At 33.5% G+C, this 22,915-nt stretch overlaps 1 protein-coding gene across 3 annotated transcripts in view; it reads left to right on the top strand.

Moving 5' to 3' along the window:
* Window positions 1–22,549, top strand: part of LOC143080719 (acyl-coenzyme A diphosphatase NUDT19-like) — a 28,237-nt gene extending 5,688 nt beyond the window's left edge. The window contains exon 3 of one of the 3 annotated variants that reach the window (XM_076256718.1): window positions 21,992–22,549. In XM_076256718.1, coding sequence (XP_076112833.1) covers window positions 21,992–21,999 — 8 coding nt within the window. In that variant the 3' untranslated portion in view covers window positions 22,000–22,549. Of the gene's footprint in view, window positions 1–755; window positions 1,283–7,301; window positions 8,525–21,991 lie in introns of those variants that run through there. The other 2 variants (XM_076256716.1, XM_076256717.1) reach the window with 2 other exon arrangements.
* The last annotated feature ends 366 nt before the right edge of the window (window positions 22,550–22,915 follow it).

The raw sequence follows: 22,915 nt of genomic DNA, 5'->3' as shown, positions 1-22,915 counted from the left end.
CATTTAACAATGTACAAGTTACTTGTAGGCAACAGCATTTACACACAGATATTACATTTAATCTCTAGAGTACTTTGACAAAGTACAATGAAAATTACAAGATACAACTTGTAAAAATATAGCTACACCTTAATGTCACTATCAACATTTATTTAACAATATCAACATGATCAATATCAATTAAAAAATCTACCCATCTGAGGACTTACATTTTCAGAATGTCTCATCCTACAAAAATTAACCAACAAACATCAATTTATTGACTACAATACTGGATTGAAGGTATAAGGTCAAGGATTCCTTATACCTCATAAAAATTTGATTCATAACTATTAGCAATAAACATATTGCTTAAATAACAAGCAACACTTTGACTGTCACTTACAGACTAAATAAACAAATGTCTAAATATTTAAAAACCACCCGGGGCAGGACTTACATTTTCAAAATGTCTCATCCTGTAAAAATTTAACCAATAAAACCCTTAATAATCACATTAACATTCAGGAATTAGAATATAAGGTCAAGGATTCCTTATATTCCATAACAACTTTGAAAAGCTAAATATTTAAAATACAAGCTAATTAGTGTTAGATTTTTGCTAGCACTAAAAATGGCAACTATTAATACTGAACAATCTCAGTAACAGTTCAAAAACAATTACTTAAGTGATTGAAATTTAAAATACATAAATATATAAATAACAATTAATACAATTGAAAAAATATAATCCATCTTCTGGTCTTCTTCTGTAGGGGTCTTCGTATGCTGGACTTCGCTCTCCTGGACGTTCCCCTGGGGACGAAATTCTTCTTCGGAGGGAAACAGAGACGTCTATAGTTATTGACTGGAAAAATGGGTCGGCAGGATGTTTATGTGGAGATAGTATCTGACTAATTCCAAGTAATTGAGGTATCAAATCAAGTTCTCATCATCAGAAAGAGCAGGCAGGACAAAATCGAGTAGTACATAGAAGATACAGCAGACAATTTCAGAGGTGAATGGTCGTAAATAAGATATTAAGTGTGGAAATATAATGTCATGTTAAAGACGAGAGCAAAACTAAAAGGCTAATCTGCTAATGGAGGAGGTTCAGGCTCAGGCCTCGTCCTAGTTACTGTTTCACTAAATGCTGGAATCTTAGAAACAGACATAGTATCTTTATGCTGTTGTAGTGATAATCGTTGAACACTCAAGTATCTGGATGTTTCATTCTCAGAGTTATCTTTGACATTCACCAAATGTATAACTTTAAATTCCATTAAATGTGATGTACCAATAACCGTGTTTTGGTGTATGGTCACCTCATTCATAAAAGGATTCACGAGTGTAATTTTACTCATCATATGACCGGCAAGATCAACTAAACAGGTAGTAATTATTAGAGATGACTTCTTCATAAAATCAGCAGAAGGTTCTATCAAAAATTCTTGATGAGACAACCAGCCGTCAAAATCTGTTTTCTCTATATATGCCTCCAAGACAAGCTCACTGTATCCTGGTACAACTGTACTGTCAGCTGCCACAACCTTTCTAACTCTACTAAATTCACCAACAAATTTAAATGGAATATTCTGTTCATTCCAATATAAAACTTGATCAGCCAACCTTATTTCAGCAGGACCCTTTTTGCCCATCACAAGGATATCCAATCCTAGCAAAACGCTGTCCGCAATATGTGCTACCACTAGCTCCATATTAAAACTAAAATTTCCAAGTCTCACTCCAAAATCAGCTGTTCCCAACTCCTCATTGCTCCTTGAGTGGGTTTCCATCAGCTCCAATAAGTGAGTGTGACTGCACTAAAGGTGGCCTGACTTCTTCAGGTATTCTTAAATATAACTCTTCAGATAGAACGGTTCTAGCAGCTCCAATATCCACTGTAAAAATAGTGGGTACATCATTTATTATCCCATCTATATAAATTCCATCCTGTCTGGACTTCTTTTCAATTTTTAAAACTGGTTTACATATAGGTTCTTCTGTTCTGAATAACCTCTGCATTTCAGAATCTTCAAAAATTTCAAAAATATCAATATCTTCAATGTCTTGAGGCCAAATTATCTCCTCCTGGATCACAATACTTGGTTCAGCTGTAACAATCTCAGCTGTACTTTCTAACTCTATTGGTGGACCTAACTCCACTAAAATAAACTGTTTCTCCTCTACAAAATCATGGGATATGGTACTAGGGGTATGGTCCAATACTTCAATATGGGCCATTTCAGGCTGGGTCTCTGCCATACAATTCTCAACTTTAATACTAGGGATATGATCCAATACTTCAATATGGACTTTTTTAGGCTGGGTCTCTGCCGTACAATTCTCAACTTGATGCGTCAATACATTATGATCATCATACATTTTAATTTGGGGTTCCTTGAGTCCTTCATCAACAATAGAAAACTCACTTGATTCATTAACATCAACAAAATAAATATTCTGGCCATTTTCATGTTCATCATGTGTCTCCTCTCGGCACATAGAATTGACCGTCTTTAGTTTAAAGGGTCTAGCTCATTCACAAAATCAGGGGCATTCGGATTCAAACGGGCATCAGGTCCAAAATTATAATTTCTTGGCCTTGGCTGGAAGGGAGCAGGTAAGTTCTGGTTAGAAGATACTGGTCTGTTGTTTCCATTTTGGTTAGGGGCATTCCTAAATCTCCTGGGCAGGGGACATTGCCTGGCAAAATGACCAACTTGATCACAATTATAACATCTCTTGTCTTTCAGAGGTCTGGGATCAAATGGTTTCGGTATAGAATCTTGCTGCTGGATCTGACGAACGGGCTTTCGGTTAACATGGTTGAAACCTTTGGTGAAATTAAAGTCTTCGTTAGGGTAGCGACAAGTTTCTTGGTAGTGTACAGTAAAATACACGGCTTCTTCTATGGAGCTGGGCTCTTTATTCAGTTCCACATGTATCCTGACACTCTCATCTAGAAGCCCTAAAAGGAAAGTCCTTAGTAAGTCTTCCTGTCTGGTCCTTTGGTCTCTGTTTGGGTAACCTTTGTCGTAAAGCATTTTCGATTCAGCAGCAAAACACTGTACTGACTCATCATTATCCTGCCGTCTACCATTGAACCTAGAAATATAAATTTTGGTTGTATCTATCTCTGCAAATCTATTTTCTAATTCTTTAACCAGTCTTCTGTAGGATTGGGTAACTTTGCTAGACAACTGGTCGTAGACAAAGTCACCGGCTGTCCCTTGCAATCTAGGTAATAAACTTCTCTTTCTTGGACTAGCTAAACAGGTTGGCAACAGCTTCAAACCTGTTGAACCAAACCTTCCACTTTTTCTTTTCCCGTAAAAATGGGTAATCTGTTACTATTCTGTTTACTTTTGGAGACCCTGGGGCTCCTATCTTCATCACCGCTGGACTCAGAGTCACTGTCGCTCGAACTACTACTAGACGAGCTAATATGGCGGTTTCGATTACTTCTTCTTGGGGATTTTATAGCTGATGGGAAAGAGGACCTGCCTCTGTGGCTCTTCCGCGTCAGTTGCCCTACTGGGGATCCTGCTTGGCCCTGCAAACTGGGAATAATGTTTCGGTCATGTTTCTCATGACCTGCATGTTTTCTGTCATCATACCTCTCATGACGCTGGCCATGCCTTCCAGGAGTTCAATACTTTCAGTTCTTTTGGATTTGTCTGGGCTCTCTGGTACACCGTGTAGGGTAGGGGAGGATGGCATAGCTTCTCTAAGTGTTGTGGACTACCACCTCAGATTTCTGGCTGTTCTCGTTTTCTTTCTCAAATTCAGTGTAGGAACACTCTTGCTCGTGGTTGGTCTTTGAACAACTGTGGTATCTGCTGTACACTCATCAGATGACTCAAAATCTTCACTGTTTTCAATATTTATTTCTGTGTCATAGGTGTCTTCACCACTGTGGTCTCTGGTTGATTTTGTTTTCACCATCTCTGTTTATTTGTATTACTATTTTTAGGTATGGGTTCGTATCACTGGATACTCTGTAGATATGGAGTATCCCACCGCTGCCACCAATGTAATAACTGGCCAAACGGGTGTCTTGTTCCTTTGCTGCCACCACCTGTGTTTACAGGTACACAGGGAACCTTAATAGACTAGAATAAGCTAGTCTAAAACAGAGAATGGTTTAAATACGGGTGTTCTTTATATTACTAGACCAACAGGGTTAAAATACTTCTGACACATTAACTTCACTTTATATTTAACAAGAAACTCAAATAAGGAGAACAATAGGGGTAAAGAATATTCAAATACGTAATAGTCTGTGTATTTATACGCACTTTCTATCGTGTAGTTTATAGAACAGCATGACACAGTAAAATAGAGGCGGCACCTCTAACTTGGAATCGAATATAAACTAACACTCAAGAAGTGGAAACTTTAAGGACAGTACCATCAGACTATTCCACAAATGAATATTATCTATCTGACGATCAAATAGTCTCTTGTCTAGGCATAGCAAGAGGATCTATTCTCCCATGAGACAGTGTTATGACACCAACAACCAGAGACCAGACTGGACTATTATTGTGTAAGTTTACTGACAAATAAACAAGGAATTTACAAGCATAATTGTGTATTATACGTAAATCATTTTATATAATTATATAAGTATCACAGAGAAACAAATTACAGTTTTACAACTTTTCAGAATATATTTCCAAATATGTATCCAGTTATTTTGCCACAGTGTTCAACCAACTACCTAATAATTTATGTATATAATATCTATATTTTAAATATAACTATTATCTTCTAATAAATTATGCATTAAAAATAACAGTACTTTGTTATATTATTTAATAGACTTTAACCTTCTGAAGTAAGCACAGGAAGACAAACTTCAATCATTGAGACTGAGAGTATTTAAAAAGTGAAGTTTAATTATTCTAGCTCCTTACAATTCTTAGTTTGCAATAGCATTAATTGTTCTAAATAATAAGGATGTTCTTATCCCAAGCATAAAAACATAGCCGTATTTGACACAACCTTTTTCAACTTTTGATCTTCGGTGTGTACAACTTTGTACTTTTTTTCACTTTCGATCTTTTATATCTGGGCGTCACTTGTAAGTCTTGTGTGGACGAGGCACGTTTTTGGCGTAATGAATTTAAACCTGATGTCTTTTGTTATCCATTAATCATGTGTTTCTTTGTCTAATACGTTCTCCTATTTATTTGTATTGTAGTCCAGTAATATGATGTTGTCATTTCAATGTTATATTTAACATAGCCATTAAAGTGCGAGGTTTGGCATGCCACAAAACCAGGTTCAACCCACCATTTTTTCCTTTAAAAATGTCCTGTACCAAGTCAGGAATATGGCCATTGTTATATTATTGTTCGTTTCTGTGTGTGTTACATTTTAACGTTGCGTCGTTTGTTTTCTCTTATTTTTGAGTGTAATTTCACATTGCGATAAGACGTGTCACGGTACTTGTCTATCCCAAATTCATGTATTTGGTTTTGATGTTATATTTGTTATTCTCGTGGGATTTTGTCTGATGCTTGGTCCGTTTCTGTGTGTGTTACATTTTAGTGTTGTGTCGTTGTTCTCCTCTTATATTTAATGCGTTTCCCTCGGTTTTAGTTTGTTACCCCGATTTTGATTTTTGTCCATGGATTTATGAGTTTTGAACAGCGGTATACTACTGTTGCTTTTACTTAGCCTAACAAATATACAGGAATTACAAATATTCTCTCTGAATGCTGGAAAATCTCAGCAAACAGGATACTTAACAAAATGTCCTTAACAAAATGGGAGGGGGAAAGGGGAATGGGGAAGGCATGTAACTTTAATCCGTTTACCTCAAAGAAACAGGTTAGCAAATGAAAACTAGCCTGAATAAATAGACTTGCTATTTATATGTACAATTATAATAAATCAATTTTTGATTCTGATCTAAGTCCTAGAATACTAAGACTTATAATGAACAGAACATGTCCAAATATTTGGTAATTTAGATAAATCAACTGCACTAACAATTGAAAGAGCTACACAAATGTGTATTTAAAAAGCCAAATGTTTTAAATTGCAGTAAAACTGCTTAAAATCTCATGAAATACATGATAAAATATCAGCGTCTGCTAAATATGACTAACCGAAAATAAAGCAACGTCTCTCAAGGACTGACTAGGTAGGAAGAGCCCCTGACAAACAGGTGCAAGCTTTTTATACCCGACGGGGCTATCGGGGTAACGAACGATTCTTGACTGGGGAACGAACGGGGAAACTGGGAACGGGCCTGATAAGTACGAAAAGAATCCCTGATTGCTAGAATTATGTACATTAAAACGTAAACAGTATGTTTTCGGAACATAAAAATCATCTTAGTACAATTTACAATCATAATTAATATCGTTTTAATACAATAATCTTGTGATAATCGATCTACAACCGCTATAGTATTCATACACTGTTTTACGCTAGTGGTACATAAAGTTCACCGTCAACCTCATTGCATAATCAATACACAAATATCATTGTGCTGGAAATAGCGGCTGATGCACAAAAGTGAAAGTAACTACATAAGTTATCTCGATTATACCTGAATAAAAATGATTGAACACTGGGAAAACGGAATGAATAGGACAATGAAATCATAACTAATTGAATTAAAAAGGTGAGAACAAGTGCCAAACTTTTAAATAGCCTAAAATCATATCATAGCCGATAACAGGTGCTTGGAAGAAAATACACATGTTTTCAACATGTTCAAAGGAATTTCGCTTGGCCGAGTCATTACAATATAATTCTAAAAATACTGCATTGATTTTGCATTTTCTAAAACCTAATTTTAACAAAAGTCTCTTTAAATATGCTCACCCAATTGGACTATTTATAAATAAATTAGTCAAAAACAAGTCTGCTTCTCCACCCCCTTAATTAGTCAAAAACAAGTCTGCAACTCACACATTCCCCCGTCCCCCCCCCCAAAAAAAAAATAAATAAAAAAATAACAATTTTCTGCTCACATGATATTCTTGATATTCTTGCTGATCATGTCAGCATCAAAAAGAAAAATGCCATTATTCTATATTTATAGGTCACTGTATGTATCAACGATGGGGAAAACTCAAACCATATAGTCATCTATTAAAGGCCCTAACATGAAAAATGTGATGCAATTCAAACAAACAAAAAACGGCCTTAGTTAAAATACAATTTACGAAAAAAATACGTCAGACATAAACCATGTTTACTTTATTTTAACCCTTAGATATATGTTTTATTTAAAGCTGTGAAACTGAAAACAACAAAGTAAATACATATATTGTTTTGATGGTTTAATTTCTATTCAGGGGATGATCTTTACCCAGAGGATCCAGATATCTATGGTGCTAAGGAACCACTCGTTATACCAGGAACTTGGAGTGAAGTTCATCAGAAATATCCACATCATACTCGTTATGTACAAAAAGACAAAGAAAGTCACGGAGATTTTGTTTATGATGTTAAAATCCTGTGTAATGTGACTCAAGGCGATGGACATGTTATACCTGTAACTGATTTGTCTTTCCTTGGATGCCTAGGGCATGGTTTTAAAGACTAGGATCAGAAGTGATTCATTGTTGAAGAATATATCAATATCATTCGAAATTTGATGTGATAGATTTACATAAAAATTCAAATTTATGTGTGTATATGAATATTATTAAGCAGCATTGAGATTTTCCACAGATTTATGAAATTGTAAGTGTCCTGTTTACTGTATATTAGTACCGTTATTGTATATTTACTAGAAAAGAACCATGATCAATAAAGTAAGAACATTTCGGAATTTCATGAAAATTTTTATAAATTTAGAACTTGTGTACTGCATTTAGATATTGCAAAAAAATCACTTCAAATTTCCATTTATGCCCACAAAGTTATGTTTTAAAATGATATGTTATTGTACATTATGTCTGTTTTCAAACACATTGATCACATTTATTTTTTTCAACAAAAAGTTTCTATTGTCTGTTTACTATAAGTCTTGTTCATCTTTTACTTTGTTTGTTTATTATCCTCTAGATTCTGATTTAGATTCCCCATTAATAGGAAAATGTTATAATCCTGGTACTTTTGATAACTATTTACACCACTGGGTCGATGCCACTGCGGGTGACGTTTCGTCTCCGAAGGTATTACCAGCCCAGTAGTCAACACCTTGTTGTTGACATGAATATCAATAACGTGATCATTTCTATAAATTTCCTGTTTACAAAACTTTGAATTTTTCGAAAAACTAAGGATTTTCTTATCCCAGGCATAGATTACCTTAGCCGTATTTGGCACAACTTGATTGAAGTTTGTCTTCCTTTGTTTACTCCAGGAGGTTAAAGTCTATTAAATGATATAACAAAGTACTATTATTTTTAATGTATAATTTATTAGAAGATAATAGTTATATTTAAATAAATAACTGGATACATATTTGGAAATATATTCTGAAAAGTTGTAAAACTGTAATTTGTTTCTCTGTGATACTTATATAATTATATAAAATGCTTTACGTATAATACACAATTATGCTCGTAAATACCTTGTTTATTTGTCAGTTAACTTACACAATAATAGTCCAGTCTGGTCTCTGGTTGTTGGTGTCATAACACTGTCTCATGGGAGAATAGATCCTCTTGCTATGCCTAGACAAGAGACTATTTGATCGTCAGATAGATAATATTCATTTGTGGAATAGTCTGATGGTACTGTCCTTAAAGTTTCCACTTCTTGAGTGTTAGTTTATATGCGATTCCAAGTTAGAGGTGCCGCCTCTATTTTACTGTGTCATGCTGTTCTATAAACTACACGATAGAGAGTGCGTATAGATACACAGACTATTACGTATTTGAATATTCTTTACCCCTATTGTTCTCCTTATTTGAGTTTCTTGTTAAATATAAAGTGAAGTTAATGTGTCAGAAGTATTTTAACCCTGTTGGTCTAGTAATATAAAGAACACCCGTGTTTAAACCATTCTCAGTTTAAGACTAGCTTATTCTAGTCTATTAAGGTTCCCTGTGTACCTGTAAACACAGGTGGTGGCAGCAAAGGAACAAGACACCCGTTTGGCCAGTTATTACATTGGTGGCAGCGGTGGGATACTCCATATCTACAGAGTATCCAGTGATACGAACCCATACCTAAAAATAGTAATACAAATAAACAGAGATGGTGAAAACAAGATCAACCAGAGACCACAGTGGTGAAGACACCTATGACACAGAAATAAATACTGAATACAGTGAAGAGTTTGAGTCATCTGATGAGTGTACAGCAGATACCACAGTTGTTCAAAGACCAACCACGAGCCAGAGTGCTCCTACACTGAATCTGAGAAAGAAAACGAGAACAGCCAATCTGAGGTTGCAGTCCACAACACTTAGAGAAGCTATGCCATCCTCCCCTACCCTACACGGTGTACCAGAGAGCCCAGACAAATCCAAAAGAACTGAAAGTATGGAACTCCTGGATGGCATGGCCAGCGTCATGAGAGGTATGATGACAGAAAACATGCAGGTCATGAGAAACATGACCGAAACATTAATTTCCAGTTTGCAGGCCAAGCAGGATCCCCAGTAGGGCAACTGACGCGGAAGAGCCACAGAGGCAGGTCCTCTTTCCCATCAGCTATAAAATCCCCAAGAAGAAGTAATCGAAACCGCCATATTAGCTCGTCTAGTAGTAGTTCGAGCGACAGTGACTCTGAGTCCAGCGGTGATGAAGATAGGAGCCCCAGGGTCTCCAAAAGTAAACAGAATAGTAACAGATTACCCATTTTTACGGGAAAAGAAAAAGTGGAAGGTTTGGTTCAACAGGTTTGAAGCTGTTGCCAACCTGTTCAGCTAGTCCAAGAAAGAGAAGTTTATTACCTAGATTGCAAGGGACAGCCGGTGACTTTGTCTACGACCAGTTGTCTAGCAAAGTTACCCAATCCTACAGAAGACTGGTTAAAGAATTAGAAAATAGATTTGCAGAGATAGATACAACCAAAATTTATATTTCTAGGTTCAATGGTAGACGGCAGAATAATGATGAGTAAGTACAGAGTTTTGCTGCTGAATTGAAAATGCTTTACGACAAATGTTCGAATGATATTGATATAATCTTCAACAATGAATCACTTCTGATCCTAGTTTTTAAAACCTTGCCCTAGGCATCCAAGGAAAGACAAATCAGTTACAGGTATAACATGTCCATCGCCTTGGGTCACATTACACATGATTTTGACATCATAAACAAAATCTCCGGACTTTCTTTGTCTTTTTGTACATAACGAGTATGATGTGGATATTTCTGATGAACTTCACTCCAAGTTCCTGGTATAACAAGTGGTTCTTTAGCACCATAGATATCTGGATCCTCTGGGTAAAGATCATCCCCTGAATAGAAATTAAACCATCAAAACAATATATGTATTTACTTTGTTGTTTTCAGTTTCACAGCTTTAAATGAAACATATATCTAAGGTTTAAAATAAAGTAAACATGGTTTATGTCTGTCGTATTTTTTCGTAAATTGTATTTTAACTAAGGCCGTTTTTTGTTTGTTTGAATTGCATCACATTTTTCATGTCAGGGCCTTTAATAGCTGACTATATGGTTTGAGTTTTCCCCATCGTTGATACACACAGTGACCTATAAATATAGAATAATGGCATTTTTCTTTTTGATGCTGACATGATCAGCAAGAATACCAAGAATATCATGTGAACACAACATTGTTATTTTTTTATTTATTTCGGGGGGGGGGGGGGGGAATGTGTGAGTTGCAGACTTGTTTTTGACTAATTAAGGGGGTGGAGAAGCAGACTTGTTTTCGACTAATTTATTTATAAATAGTCCAATTGGGTGAGCATATTTAAAGAGACTTTTGTTAAAATTAGGTTTTAGAAAATGCAAAATCAATGCAGTATTTTTAGAATTATATTGTAATGACTCGGCCAAGCGAAATTTCTTTGAACATGTTGAAAACATGTGTATTTTCTTTCAAGCACCTGTTATCGGCTATGATATGATTTTAGGCTATTTTAAAGTTTGGCACTTGTTCTCACCTTTTTAATTCAATTCGTTATGCTTTCAGTGTCCTATTCATTCCGTTTTCCCAGTGTTCAATCATTTTTATTGAGGTATAATCGAGATAACTTATGTAGTTACTTTCACTTTTGTGCATCAGCCGCTATTTCCGGCACAATGATATTTGTGTATTGATTATGCAAATGAGGTTGACTGGTGTAACCTCAGGTGAACTTTATGTACCACTAGCGTAAAACAGTGTATGAATACTATAGCGGTTGTAGATCGATTATCACAAAATTATTGTATTAAAACGATATTAATTATGATTGTAAATTGTAGTTAGATGATTTTTATGTTCCGTAAACATACTGTTTGCGTTTTAATGTACATAATTCTAGCAATCAGGGATTCTTTTCGTACTTGTCAGGCCCGTTCCCAGTTTCCCCGTTCGTTCCCCAGTTAAGAATCGTTCGTTACCCCGATAGCTCCGTCGGGTATAAAAAGCTTGCACCTGTTTGTCAGGGGCTCTTCCTACCTAGTCAGTCCTTGAGAGACGTTGCTTTATTTTCGGTTAGTCATATTTAGCAGACGCTGATATTTTATCATGTATTTCATGAGATTTTAAGCTGTTTTACTGCAATTTAAAACATTTGGCTTTTTAAATACACATTTGTGTAGCTCTTTCAATTGTTAGTGCAGTTGATTTATCTAAATTACCAAATATTTGGACATGTTCTGTTCATTATAAGTCCAAATTAAGGTCCAAAGGGTTCTAAATTAAACTTTTGTTTAATTTCATACAAAATTGAATTCTTAGGTTCTTTGATATGCTGATTCTAACAATGTTTTAGTGTTAATAAATCATATCTAATGTTAGAGAATTTAGTCATCACTGGTTGTTGTTATTATATAATTGATTATATTTTGAAAAATTACATCATATCTAATTTTAGAGAACTATTTAGTCAGTTTGAGTTTTTTCCCTTTGCACAGAAAATATATGGATAAAATCAAACTGTGTTTCATTTCAATATAACTTAAATATATATAAGGTTCTTTCAAATGATGAATCTAAACATGTATTTAAATCTACCCGGGATAAATCCTGTTTGATCAGAGTTAATAATTCTGTTTAGAACTGACTTTATCCTCTCAGTTATACAACTAGAAACTAGTTTGTATGTTGAATTCAAAAGTGTATATGGACGCCAATTTGTTAAGAACTGTTTTGACTTGCCTTCTTTAGGAATACTTGTAATAACTCCCTGCCTCTGTGTGACAGACATTTCCTCTATCTGATATGAATTATTTATTGACCTCAAGACAAACTTTCCAATGTCTATCCAAAATACTTTAAAAAATTCTGCAGTAAAACCATCTGACCCAGGACTTTTATTATTTTTCATCCTTTTCAAAGCTTGTGTTAATTCAGTAAAAGAAATGTTACCTTCTAATGATTCTTTTTCGATATCATTTAATTTAAATGTCGAAGATGGTAATTCCCTTTATAAGTTTACTTTTTTTAAGACATTCTTGTCTTTTGTAAAGTTTCTCATTAAAAATGTTTGATTGTTTTAAGATTTCTTTTTGATTTTCTACTACAGTATTTTCATCAGTAACTAGTTTTTTAATAGTTCTATTGACAAAGTTTTGAGTTTCTAAATTTCAAAAGAAATTTGTAGGTCTCTTCTACTTCTTCAATCCACTGGGTTCTTGACCTGTCGTATTGACCTTTAACCTTGTTCTGTCTCAAAATTCTAAGTTGTCAGTTTTTAGCTTCTATTTTATCAAGAATGTCCTCATTACTTACCTCATTTTCTAAATTTTTTATCTCCTCAGTCAGTTGGATTTCCCGTTTTGTCCTTTCTCTTTTTATAAATGTTGAATAAGAAATAGTCTTACCTCTAATCTCAAGGAGAAGGGTCTCCAAAAATAATTGGTCATTAATTGAAAATTCAATATCTAAATTATCAATACCATGTAAAGCATCCCCTCTATGCACTGGCATTACATATTGCTCAACTGTGTTAGTAATTTGTTGTTTATAGTTTTACATATTCAGGATCTTGAAGGAGAGAGTTATTAAACTTCCAGAGGCCTCTGCCTTTTATAAATTCATTTATTTTTAAAGTCAAAATAACTGGTGTATGATCTGACCTGTAGCTATTACCAATGTTTACTTCACAAATGTCATCTATAAGGCTTTCAGAAATAAAAAAGAAATTCAATCTAGATTGATTAAAAGGGTTTTTCCTTCTCCATGTAAATCGTTTAAGATCAGGGTATATTTCTCTAAATGGGTCGACGAGATTCTTATATTCTTTAATTTCAAAGTTTTCTCTCTAGATCTTGGATTGTTTATATTTATATAGTGATGGGTATCAAGGTTGAAATTTTGAACAAGATTGAAGTCCCCACAGATAATACAAAGCTGATTTCCAAAGAAATCTATAATTTCTGTTAATTTGTCATAGAAGCAGGGAGTATCAATATTTGGCCCATAAACATTTATCAGAGTAAATCTCTTGTCTTCAATATTAAGATCCAATCCCACCAGATTGCCATCTCCATCTTTTTTAACTTTATGTATTTTATAGTCAAAATTATTTTTAAACAGTATAGCAACTCCTCGTTTATTTGAGGCAAATGAATTAAAAACACAATGGCCTTTCCATTGTTTTTTTTTATCAAAACTTCATCCTGTTCTACAAAGTGTGTATCCTGGAGATATTTAAATCATTTGAATTAAGATAATCAAAAATATCTCCCCGTTTTTCCTTCATGTGAAGTCCTTGACAATTATAGGACATTATTCTAATGTTTTTTTCTTCCATCATGATATTTGTTCTTCAACTGTGAAGTATGATATTTGTAAAAAAAAAGGAGAAAATAGTTCATGTGAGACATCAGGACTGATTTCATAATATTTCACTCCCTGAAAAAATATTTCATATATATGCCAAATACCAGAAATCCATGTTTTGTAATAAATATATACATAAAACAAACAAACAAAACAGAAAAAGAAACACATTTAAAACATAAAATATGAAACTAAGATCTTTCTGATCTTGATACAGATTTACATGTGTTCTAGGGGAGATAACTCAATTTGTTTTTAGATCAAATTTAGGCCAGATTAAGGTTTGTACTGATCTGCATAATAATATGAACTACATCTCAATATTTAAACATCATTTCTTACAAACTTATAATTAATAAATTAGGTTTATACATAAAATAATTGTTTACACAAAAGAGAAGAAATCACACAAGAAGTACCTTACCGCAAAATGTCCATTGTTTTGTGCTTCCTTATCTGATCTGGTAAAGTTTGTCTTATGTTTATATCACATCACTACAACATGTGAGGTGTCACTTTGCATCTTTGGATTTAAATTAGCATACCTAATTTATTAATTTACTATAAGTGAGATCAAAAACTAAATATTCATTTTTTAAAGCGCACCTTATATAGATGATGTTCTTTCACTAAATAATTCAAAATTTGGTGACTATGTGGAATGCATCTATCCCATCGAACTAGAGATAAAGGATACTACAGATACAGTTAAGTCTGTCTCATATCTTGACTTACATCTAGAAATTGACAATGAGGGTCGGTTGAAAACAAAACTTTACCACAAAAGAGATGATTTCAGCTTTCCAATTGTGAAATTTCCATTTCTAAGTAGCAACATTCCAGCAGCACCTGCATACGGGGTATATATCTCCCAATTGATACGATATTCCTGTGCTTGCATTTCCTATCATGATTTTCTTGATAGAGGGTTGCTGCTCACAAGGAAGCTATTAAACCAAGAGTTCCAAATGGTGAAGTTGAAATCATCCCTTCGTAAATTTTACGGACGCCATCACGAGTTGGTTGACCGTTATGGAATAACCGTTTCACAAATGATATCGGATATGTTCCTTACGTCGTAACTACAATCCCCTTCCCTTTCATGAATGTGACCTACCGAATTAGACTATTTACCGGATTTGTTATCACATAAGCAACACGACGGGTGCCACATGTGGAGCAGGATCTGCTTACCCTTCCGGAGCACCTGAGATCACCCCTAGTTGTTGGTGGGGTTCGTGTTGTTTATTTTCTATGTTGTGTCATGTGTACTATTGTTTGTCTGTTTGTCTTTTTCATTTTTAGCCATGGCGTTGTCAGTTTATTTTAGATTTATGAGTTTGACTGTCCCTTAGGTATCTTTCGTCCCTCTTTTAAGGTATAAATTTATATCACCTTATGAGTATTGAAGGTACAAAACGTACATGTTTTATTTCAATCTAAAGGTTTATTTTCAAGAAATGTAGAGTCTTAACGGTATAAAAAAGCACCCCGCACATCATCCAATTGTGTATATATACACCACTTAAGGTGGTCTTATAAATTCACATACTTTGAAATGGACTTAAGCATACATTTTCTCTAGAAATATAAACAGCTGAGCACAAAATGTAGAACGAAAAAAGCAAAAAAATTACATTATAACATACAATATCTATATGTAAGCTAAAGCATGCATGCATTTACTCAACATATAAAGAACGCATAACTAGAAAAGCAAAAAAAAAAAAAAAAAAAAAAGAAAAAGAAAAAAAAGGCAAGTAATGATATAAATCAAATCAAGCTAGTCAACCAAAATAACGCAAAAATAAAAAAGCAAAATAAAATGTAAGCCAAATGAAAAAGCAACAATTTTTTTTCTATACTTACTACATGAACTATCAATCTAAAGCCTGTAAATCGAAATCCAACAATTCAAAATTCTTGTTTCAATGTAATATATTATGTTTTGTAGAATTTATTATTAAATTTATATCTTCTTATATTCATAGTTAATTTATATACTCAATAGTACATGTATTATATATATATGACATTTTGTATAATAACCAGTTTTTATCTTAGAATAATATATATACAAGTATATAAAACTGCAGTACAACAGTTATTCCCATGGAGACCATACTTCTGAACTATCTTTACGGGTCTCTAATGTCATGTGGGCCCCCTTTGCTCGAATTATCAATTATAGTTAAGTTTAAGATGGTGAGAAATGTGGAAGGAGCAAGAGGTTGAAGTATTAAAGGCATGAATTACTACATAATAATCATAACCGTAATTGATTGATTTCTATTTACATAGGGAATTGTAAAAATCATGTATTTCTACACTCTTAAAATACAGTATTAAATTTTATTCCTGTTCTGGATTAATGACAATGAAGAACAATCTATTAACCAACTAATGATAAGATTTCAGCCAAAGAAAGTATCTCATCTTCTATGTGTAGTTTTACAACCTGTATTTGGTTTCTAAATATAGGGTCCCATTTAGGGCATTGAAGTAAATGTCAACTTAAAGTTCCTATGTTCTGCATTTTTGTAATTTCTGCAGGATCTTCAATAAATGTTGAGAAGTCAGCGCCTTAAAGCAAAGATGGCCCAAAATAATCACTTACATGAAAAGGGAAACCTGTGTGATACATGTAGACTTTTTGAGAAATTCTTGTATAAAAATTATCAAATATATATGAACCATATATAAAGGGACTAATGTCAAATTGATTTGAGCATTATGAGTACTATGATTCTATACAATAAACAAAGGTGAACTGAGTATGGAAGTGTTTTTTTTTTAAATTTGGACCTATAAAGAAAACTGCATGCATGTTTATTTAATTGCAAATAAGAGATAACGTATATCCTTAATTACCGGTAAAGAGATGTTTGAATGGGTACTTTGGCAGGAATTCTCACTGTACATAGACACTTTTGACAGGTCAAAAATCTGCATGCATACTAAAGGCAAATATTCATTGAAATGATTTAGAAATTATCAGAACATTTCATTTTGAAACCACCTTTAGTTTGCATAAAAATCAATCATAGTCTTTGTATGTGTAGGTACTGTTTTCAGGTATGTTCTCATGCTGGGCCTTCCTCCTAATTTGAAGTTCTACAACTTAATATTTCATGTGTTGACCTTTTCCTGTGACCTTGAAATAATCCTTGGCAATGTAAGCTTATTCATACACAGGAAACACTACAAAATAGGAAAGACAACAGCAAGTTATTTCTTTTAAATTTTTTACTTTAAAGTTAATACAAAATGAATAGAAAAAAACAGCAAAGAATTGGAATTAACAGGTTATTAATCATATTGCTAAAAAAAATATCAAAAAGCAGAAAATAATAAATTACATATTTGTCATATTAACATTCACTCTTTTTATCTAGCAGGGCTACCTCTCTTTCTGAAGGTATCTGTAAACTGTAGTTATATCTAATATAAATGTCAATATAATCTGCACAAATTGATAAAAATTGGAAGTCTTCATCCTAAAAAGACATTTCTTGTATGAACTGTTCCAAGCATTCAACAGGTTGTATAAAGAAAAAATGCAACAAAAGATTATATGAAAAAAGCTGTGAGAAAAGCTGAAGAATTATACCTCCAGCCCCCACCCTTTCCCCCTATCGGAAAATCCAGTTCTAGTTGTAGGCGAAGTTACAGATATGAAATGGCAAACCCCATTTTACTATGGTTAACTCTATGTTTTGCTATTGGTAAACCCAATATCAACCAGTTAGAAAAATTGAATTGAAGGTGCACAATGTCATAAGTTACTGATTATTTTCTGAATGTTTAAAGAAAATCCAGTCAACGGTTAAAGATGAAATACAGATACAAAGTTCAGAAAGAAAAATAAACAAACACTATAAAACCCCTCTTTGTTAACTGGGTTTAATAACTAAAGGTAACCTTTATTTGATAAAATGAAAGAATGTCTTTCCTGAAGCATTTAATGTGGACACAATCAACTACATTTATTAAAGCTAAAATAAGCAGTACATCACAAAAAATAACACACCAACATCTTAAACCCTGGGTAATGTTTTACTTTTATTTTAAATAACCCTGTGTTAAAGTAAATAAGCATTTATATTTCTAAAAATTATCAAACAATGAACAAGTCATAATTAAAAATTCCTCCACATACATTTTATTGGATCAAATACAATACCTACAGAGGCGGATTAAGAGCCATCTTGAGAGCATCAGATGATTATGGAATTTTTTCCTTACAAAGCCCAAACTAATAATTAAAACAAATTACCCTTACTTAAATGCAGGGCACTGTATAACTACAAAATCACATGCTAAGATACAATATCACATAATGAATTAAATCTTTCATTAAAAATATGATAATATGAACAAAGGGTGTTCTAAAAGTCAATAAATGTTTATCGAAGCAGAAAATCTATAAAGCTTTTTATAGTTTTCACAAAATAAGTTTTATCCGGTTTTTTACTACTTCCTGTTAGATTGGCTGATCATTTTTATTCAAACTGGTACCTGCAATGGATGTGTGATTTGTCTCCCATAATATTTTTCAATTGAGAATCAGTTACAATAGAAGAACCAAATAAAATTTATATTTTCAGAATAAAATAGTTTATTAAAGCTGTCAATACTGTATAAGAATTCTTTAAAAAGAATAAAGCTGCAAGTATTTATGTTTCCTACTGATATCTATTTTATTTTCATTGTTATTGCCAGGATATATAGTAGACACAAGTTCACACACCTATGTCAGTCAATTTGTTTGTTTGAAAAGTAAAATGACATGATTTGTAAAAAAAAGTGTTTTTCTTCCTGTAAATACTCCTTTAATATGTAATGTCTGACCATTGTAAAAATTTGTATCTGTAAATTTTGGGGTCAAAAGAATTCTTCATTAACTTTTGGCAAAGTTGAAGATGGATACAAGTAAAACATCTTCCAAGTATTTATCATTCCAAGCTGACAACAAAGGTACAGTGTTGCCTCATAAGTATTGCATTCACAGAAAAATAAGATGCAACTCTTTACTTCAGAATACTGAAACCTGGATCAAGTTAAAAAGTTACAACAGTTCCATTCAACATATACTTTTTGAGCTTTGACGTTTTATGATACGAATGGTTGACAGTGTCTTGATATGAAAGTTTGGTAGTTGCTATGGGGATAAAAGGATATGGTGTGATGTATGTGGCTGGGGGCTACATGTAATATATTCCATCCATTTTGAAGTTTGGATATGTATTTTGGATAATTGCATAAAACTTATGTATATTTCTATACAATGTGCATGAAAATTTAATTTTACACAACTGTGAACTAAATACAAAACATGATGCATTTTATATCATGTTAGATTTGTTCAAACATATTCTAACCAACAGTAAAACACACATTTTTTGGCACATAAAATACAAAAAATTTAATAAATGATACAACAATGTTTTCAACTGCATAGGTATCAAATGAGATCATGGATGTTTTGATTGACAGTTTAAATCCATCAATTGGAATTCACTAGCAATTTGACCAAGAAGTCATATTTCACCAGAAGTTACGGTGATCTGAATTGTAAATCGATAAATGTCGTCTACGGATTAGGGTGCAACCTTTGCGGATTGGTATACGTCGGTGAAACGAAAGGAAGGCAAAACAAACGTATGCGCGGTCATAGATCAGACATTAACCTCAATGCTAACGACTTTCTTTACCAGAATTTCAAACAGCCCGATCATTCCATCGTTTCTATGACAGTTCGCATTATCGAAAAGATATACCAAAGCTCTAACAATCTTAATCTTTCAACGACTCTCCGTAGAAAAAAAGAGGACTACTGGATTAGACAATTGGGAACTGCGACACCTTATGGTTGCAATGACAAAATTGATGGTATAGGTATTCTATCTAGTTCTTCGTGTAACTCGATGAATGTGATGAATATTTTCAACTCGACTCCTCGACAGAGACGCAGTCATGGTCATCGGCATTATACATTACCTTCTCTGCATGATGTCTCTATTAATGACTTGCTGCCATTTATACAAAAGCCGTAAGGTATTCATAACATTCGCACGAAACTTTATTCATTACCCCTTTTAAAACTTCATTCTCTGTTCAATTTATGTTTGGAATCCACTGTTACAAACCCTCATTCAAACCAATACAAACTTGAAGCTATAATTTCGGATATTGCAAGTCACAGACTTTTCAAGCCAGTCCGCATTGGAAAAGATGAAACAAATCTTTCTTTTGTCAACAAAGGTCTCGATGGCGTCAACTTAGGCAATATCCTTCATCATAAATTAGTCGAAAATACCTCCTTATTTGAAAGACCAGTCTGTACCAATCCTTTCTTATACCAAACCTATTGTAACTAAAATTTTCAATTACAAACACGTTTTGCAGGATCTCGATATTGACGACTTCAAGTCTAAACCTCGTGATTGCAATTGTGCTAGTTCCCAATTCACATATAATCCGGCTGGATACGTTATTACCGGTGACCTCAACATTGTTAATAACACATCTCTACGAAATGTGTTATCGAAAGGTCCGAAATATCGTGAACCTAAATCCATCAATTGGAAATACAACTTTAAAATCTTGATGGATTTAGTCGAGGATTATGCCAGGCAATGGGCTAAGCGCGAGAAGGAAAACGTAGACACTCTTTCCGAATGGATTAAGGCAGTGAGGTCGTTGATACAAATCAGAATTAAGAAACTGAATGGGTGTATCAATGCCCATGCTACGTCAATCTTTAAAGACTCAAATGTTGCAAAACACTTATCCTACCTCCATGACAAATATGTTGTTGTCCCCGCAGATAAAGCCCCAAACAACATCGATTTTGTGTGTAAAACTCATTACATTGACTGCTTGATAAACGAATTCGGTATTGACAATTCACTTGGAAACTCAACATATACCCTCACGACACTTACCAAAGAGGAAATCCTGGATAATCATAGGTCTGTTCTATGTTCCTTTGGAATTTCAACCGAAGATGAAGAACTAGATCTTCCATCACTATGTTGGATACCTAAGCTACACAAGTGTTCTTACAAACAACGGTATATTGCTGGGTCTTCCAAGTGCTCCACGAAACCTCTTTCTAAATTATTAACATCTATTTTATCAGCAATCAAAGACGGGCTTCAAAGTTATTGTGAAACTGCCTATTCTAGAGGTGGCGTGAATCAGATGTGGATACTTAAAAATTCCAAAGATCTTTTAGAGTACATACAATCTAATTCTCTTTCATCTTGTAATAGTATTAAAACATTTGACTTTTCTACTCTTTACACAAGTATTCCACATTCCAAACTAAAAGACAAATTGAAAGAGTTGGTATTGCTTTGCTTCATAAAAAAGAATGGCCAACGTAGATACAAGTATCTTGTCTTAGGGAGGGATAAATCCCACAAGATTTATGTTTACATCACAAGACATGTTCACTATACAATTGTATTCTCATAACAAGACTTATTACTTTCCATTTGCTGGTTACCTCTACATAATCACAAATATACATGGTTTCTTTAGCTGGAACTATGTAATTTGATGTAGTGTTTAAAATAACAGTTGCAAATATTACATATATCAGAACAAAAACATATCGATGTGATATGAAAATGACCCCTGCTTATACTAACTTAGTAACTACCTGGACACATTGATATGACTCTGAGCCCACCAGTCTTTGCTCTTACCCATAAATGCAACATGCTTGGCAGACAAGCAGCAAAAACAAGTCTGATCAGGCCTCCTACACTTAGAGGCTAAAACCCTACCACTAGACCATTAAGGCCTCACATACTAATTATATATTTGTGACAGTATCTGTATTACTGTAAACCAACTAATTTTGCGCGAGCAATTTATTTTCGCGAGTAGAAAAATATCGCGAATATAGATTGTTGCGAATATTTATAATTTTTCCTAACTTATCTACAGCAAGTAAATTTGGGAATCGTGAAACTAAATAGGCGCGAAATAGTCTAGAATTGGCTGAACACGAACTAAAGTTGGTTTACAGTATCAGTATATTTCAGCAGCGTATATATTGTATTATGCTTATAACAGTTAGGAGAAATATTTGAAGTATATGTTCATTTTACAGGACAGTGATGATTAAGAGAAACCTAAAACAAAGAAACCAGTCTTGTACAAAGGGAACCTAGGATACGAACAAATAATACCAGGAAGTAAAATACAATCAAAAGAATATCAATTAAGGATGTTCGCTGCTCAGTTTCAAAATAAATAACTTTCAATAAAACTAGTATGTATTGATAGGGAATAAATTGAGGAATCAAAAAAGAAAAAAAGTTTTAGGGGTCAATGTGCTTGTTTTCGAGATATTAGCCATTGGAATTTTGGCGGGGAAATGTTCTCTCTTGACTTTTCATAGCTTTATCATTGACCAGTTAAAGTTCTCAAATACTATTGAAAAATAAACAAAATTTTATAAGACTTTTACAAATAACTTATAATTATACATGTAAAAGATTTATAAAAAGAAAAATGGGGGTTCATGGGGAATTCTTTTTAAGGCATTCAAATGGACAAAACCAGAGGATTCAGAAAATCAGACAAAAATTCCAAAACATGACAAGCAGACATCCTTAAAAGACAAGAAAATGAAACATTTGTTAGATGAAGTAACTGGGAAGAAGAAAAAGAAATAAAAATCTTAACAAATATTTTAGTTTTTATCTATGACACGTCTTTAATTAGTATATTTCAATGGTACCAATAACCAAGTCAAGAGGTTGATAAGTTTTAAAAAAATTTGTTCAGTAAATACATATAATCAAGTAGTTTTGAACTCTATTTTGGTAAACATTGTTTTTGTCTAGTCTCTCCTTCTTTAAACAAGCATCAATCTGATATTTTCGGTTTTATCAAAGAATCAAGCATTCTGAGAGTATTATTGCATGACAATACATAGTCCCCGTCCAATTACAAATTCAATGTATTGGAACAAAATGCTAACTTGATCTGTAACTTGTCATGGTGTAAACAATATAATAAATATCAAGGC

The sequence above is a fragment of the Mytilus galloprovincialis genome, chromosome 6 (genome assembly GCF_965363235.1).
Source record: "Mytilus galloprovincialis chromosome 6, xbMytGall1.hap1.1, whole genome shotgun sequence".
Lineage (NCBI taxonomy): Eukaryota > Metazoa > Mollusca > Bivalvia > Mytilida > Mytilidae > Mytilus > Mytilus galloprovincialis.
The sequence above is the reverse complement of the archived record's forward strand: the minus strand, read 5'-3'. Positions and strand labels throughout refer to the sequence as shown.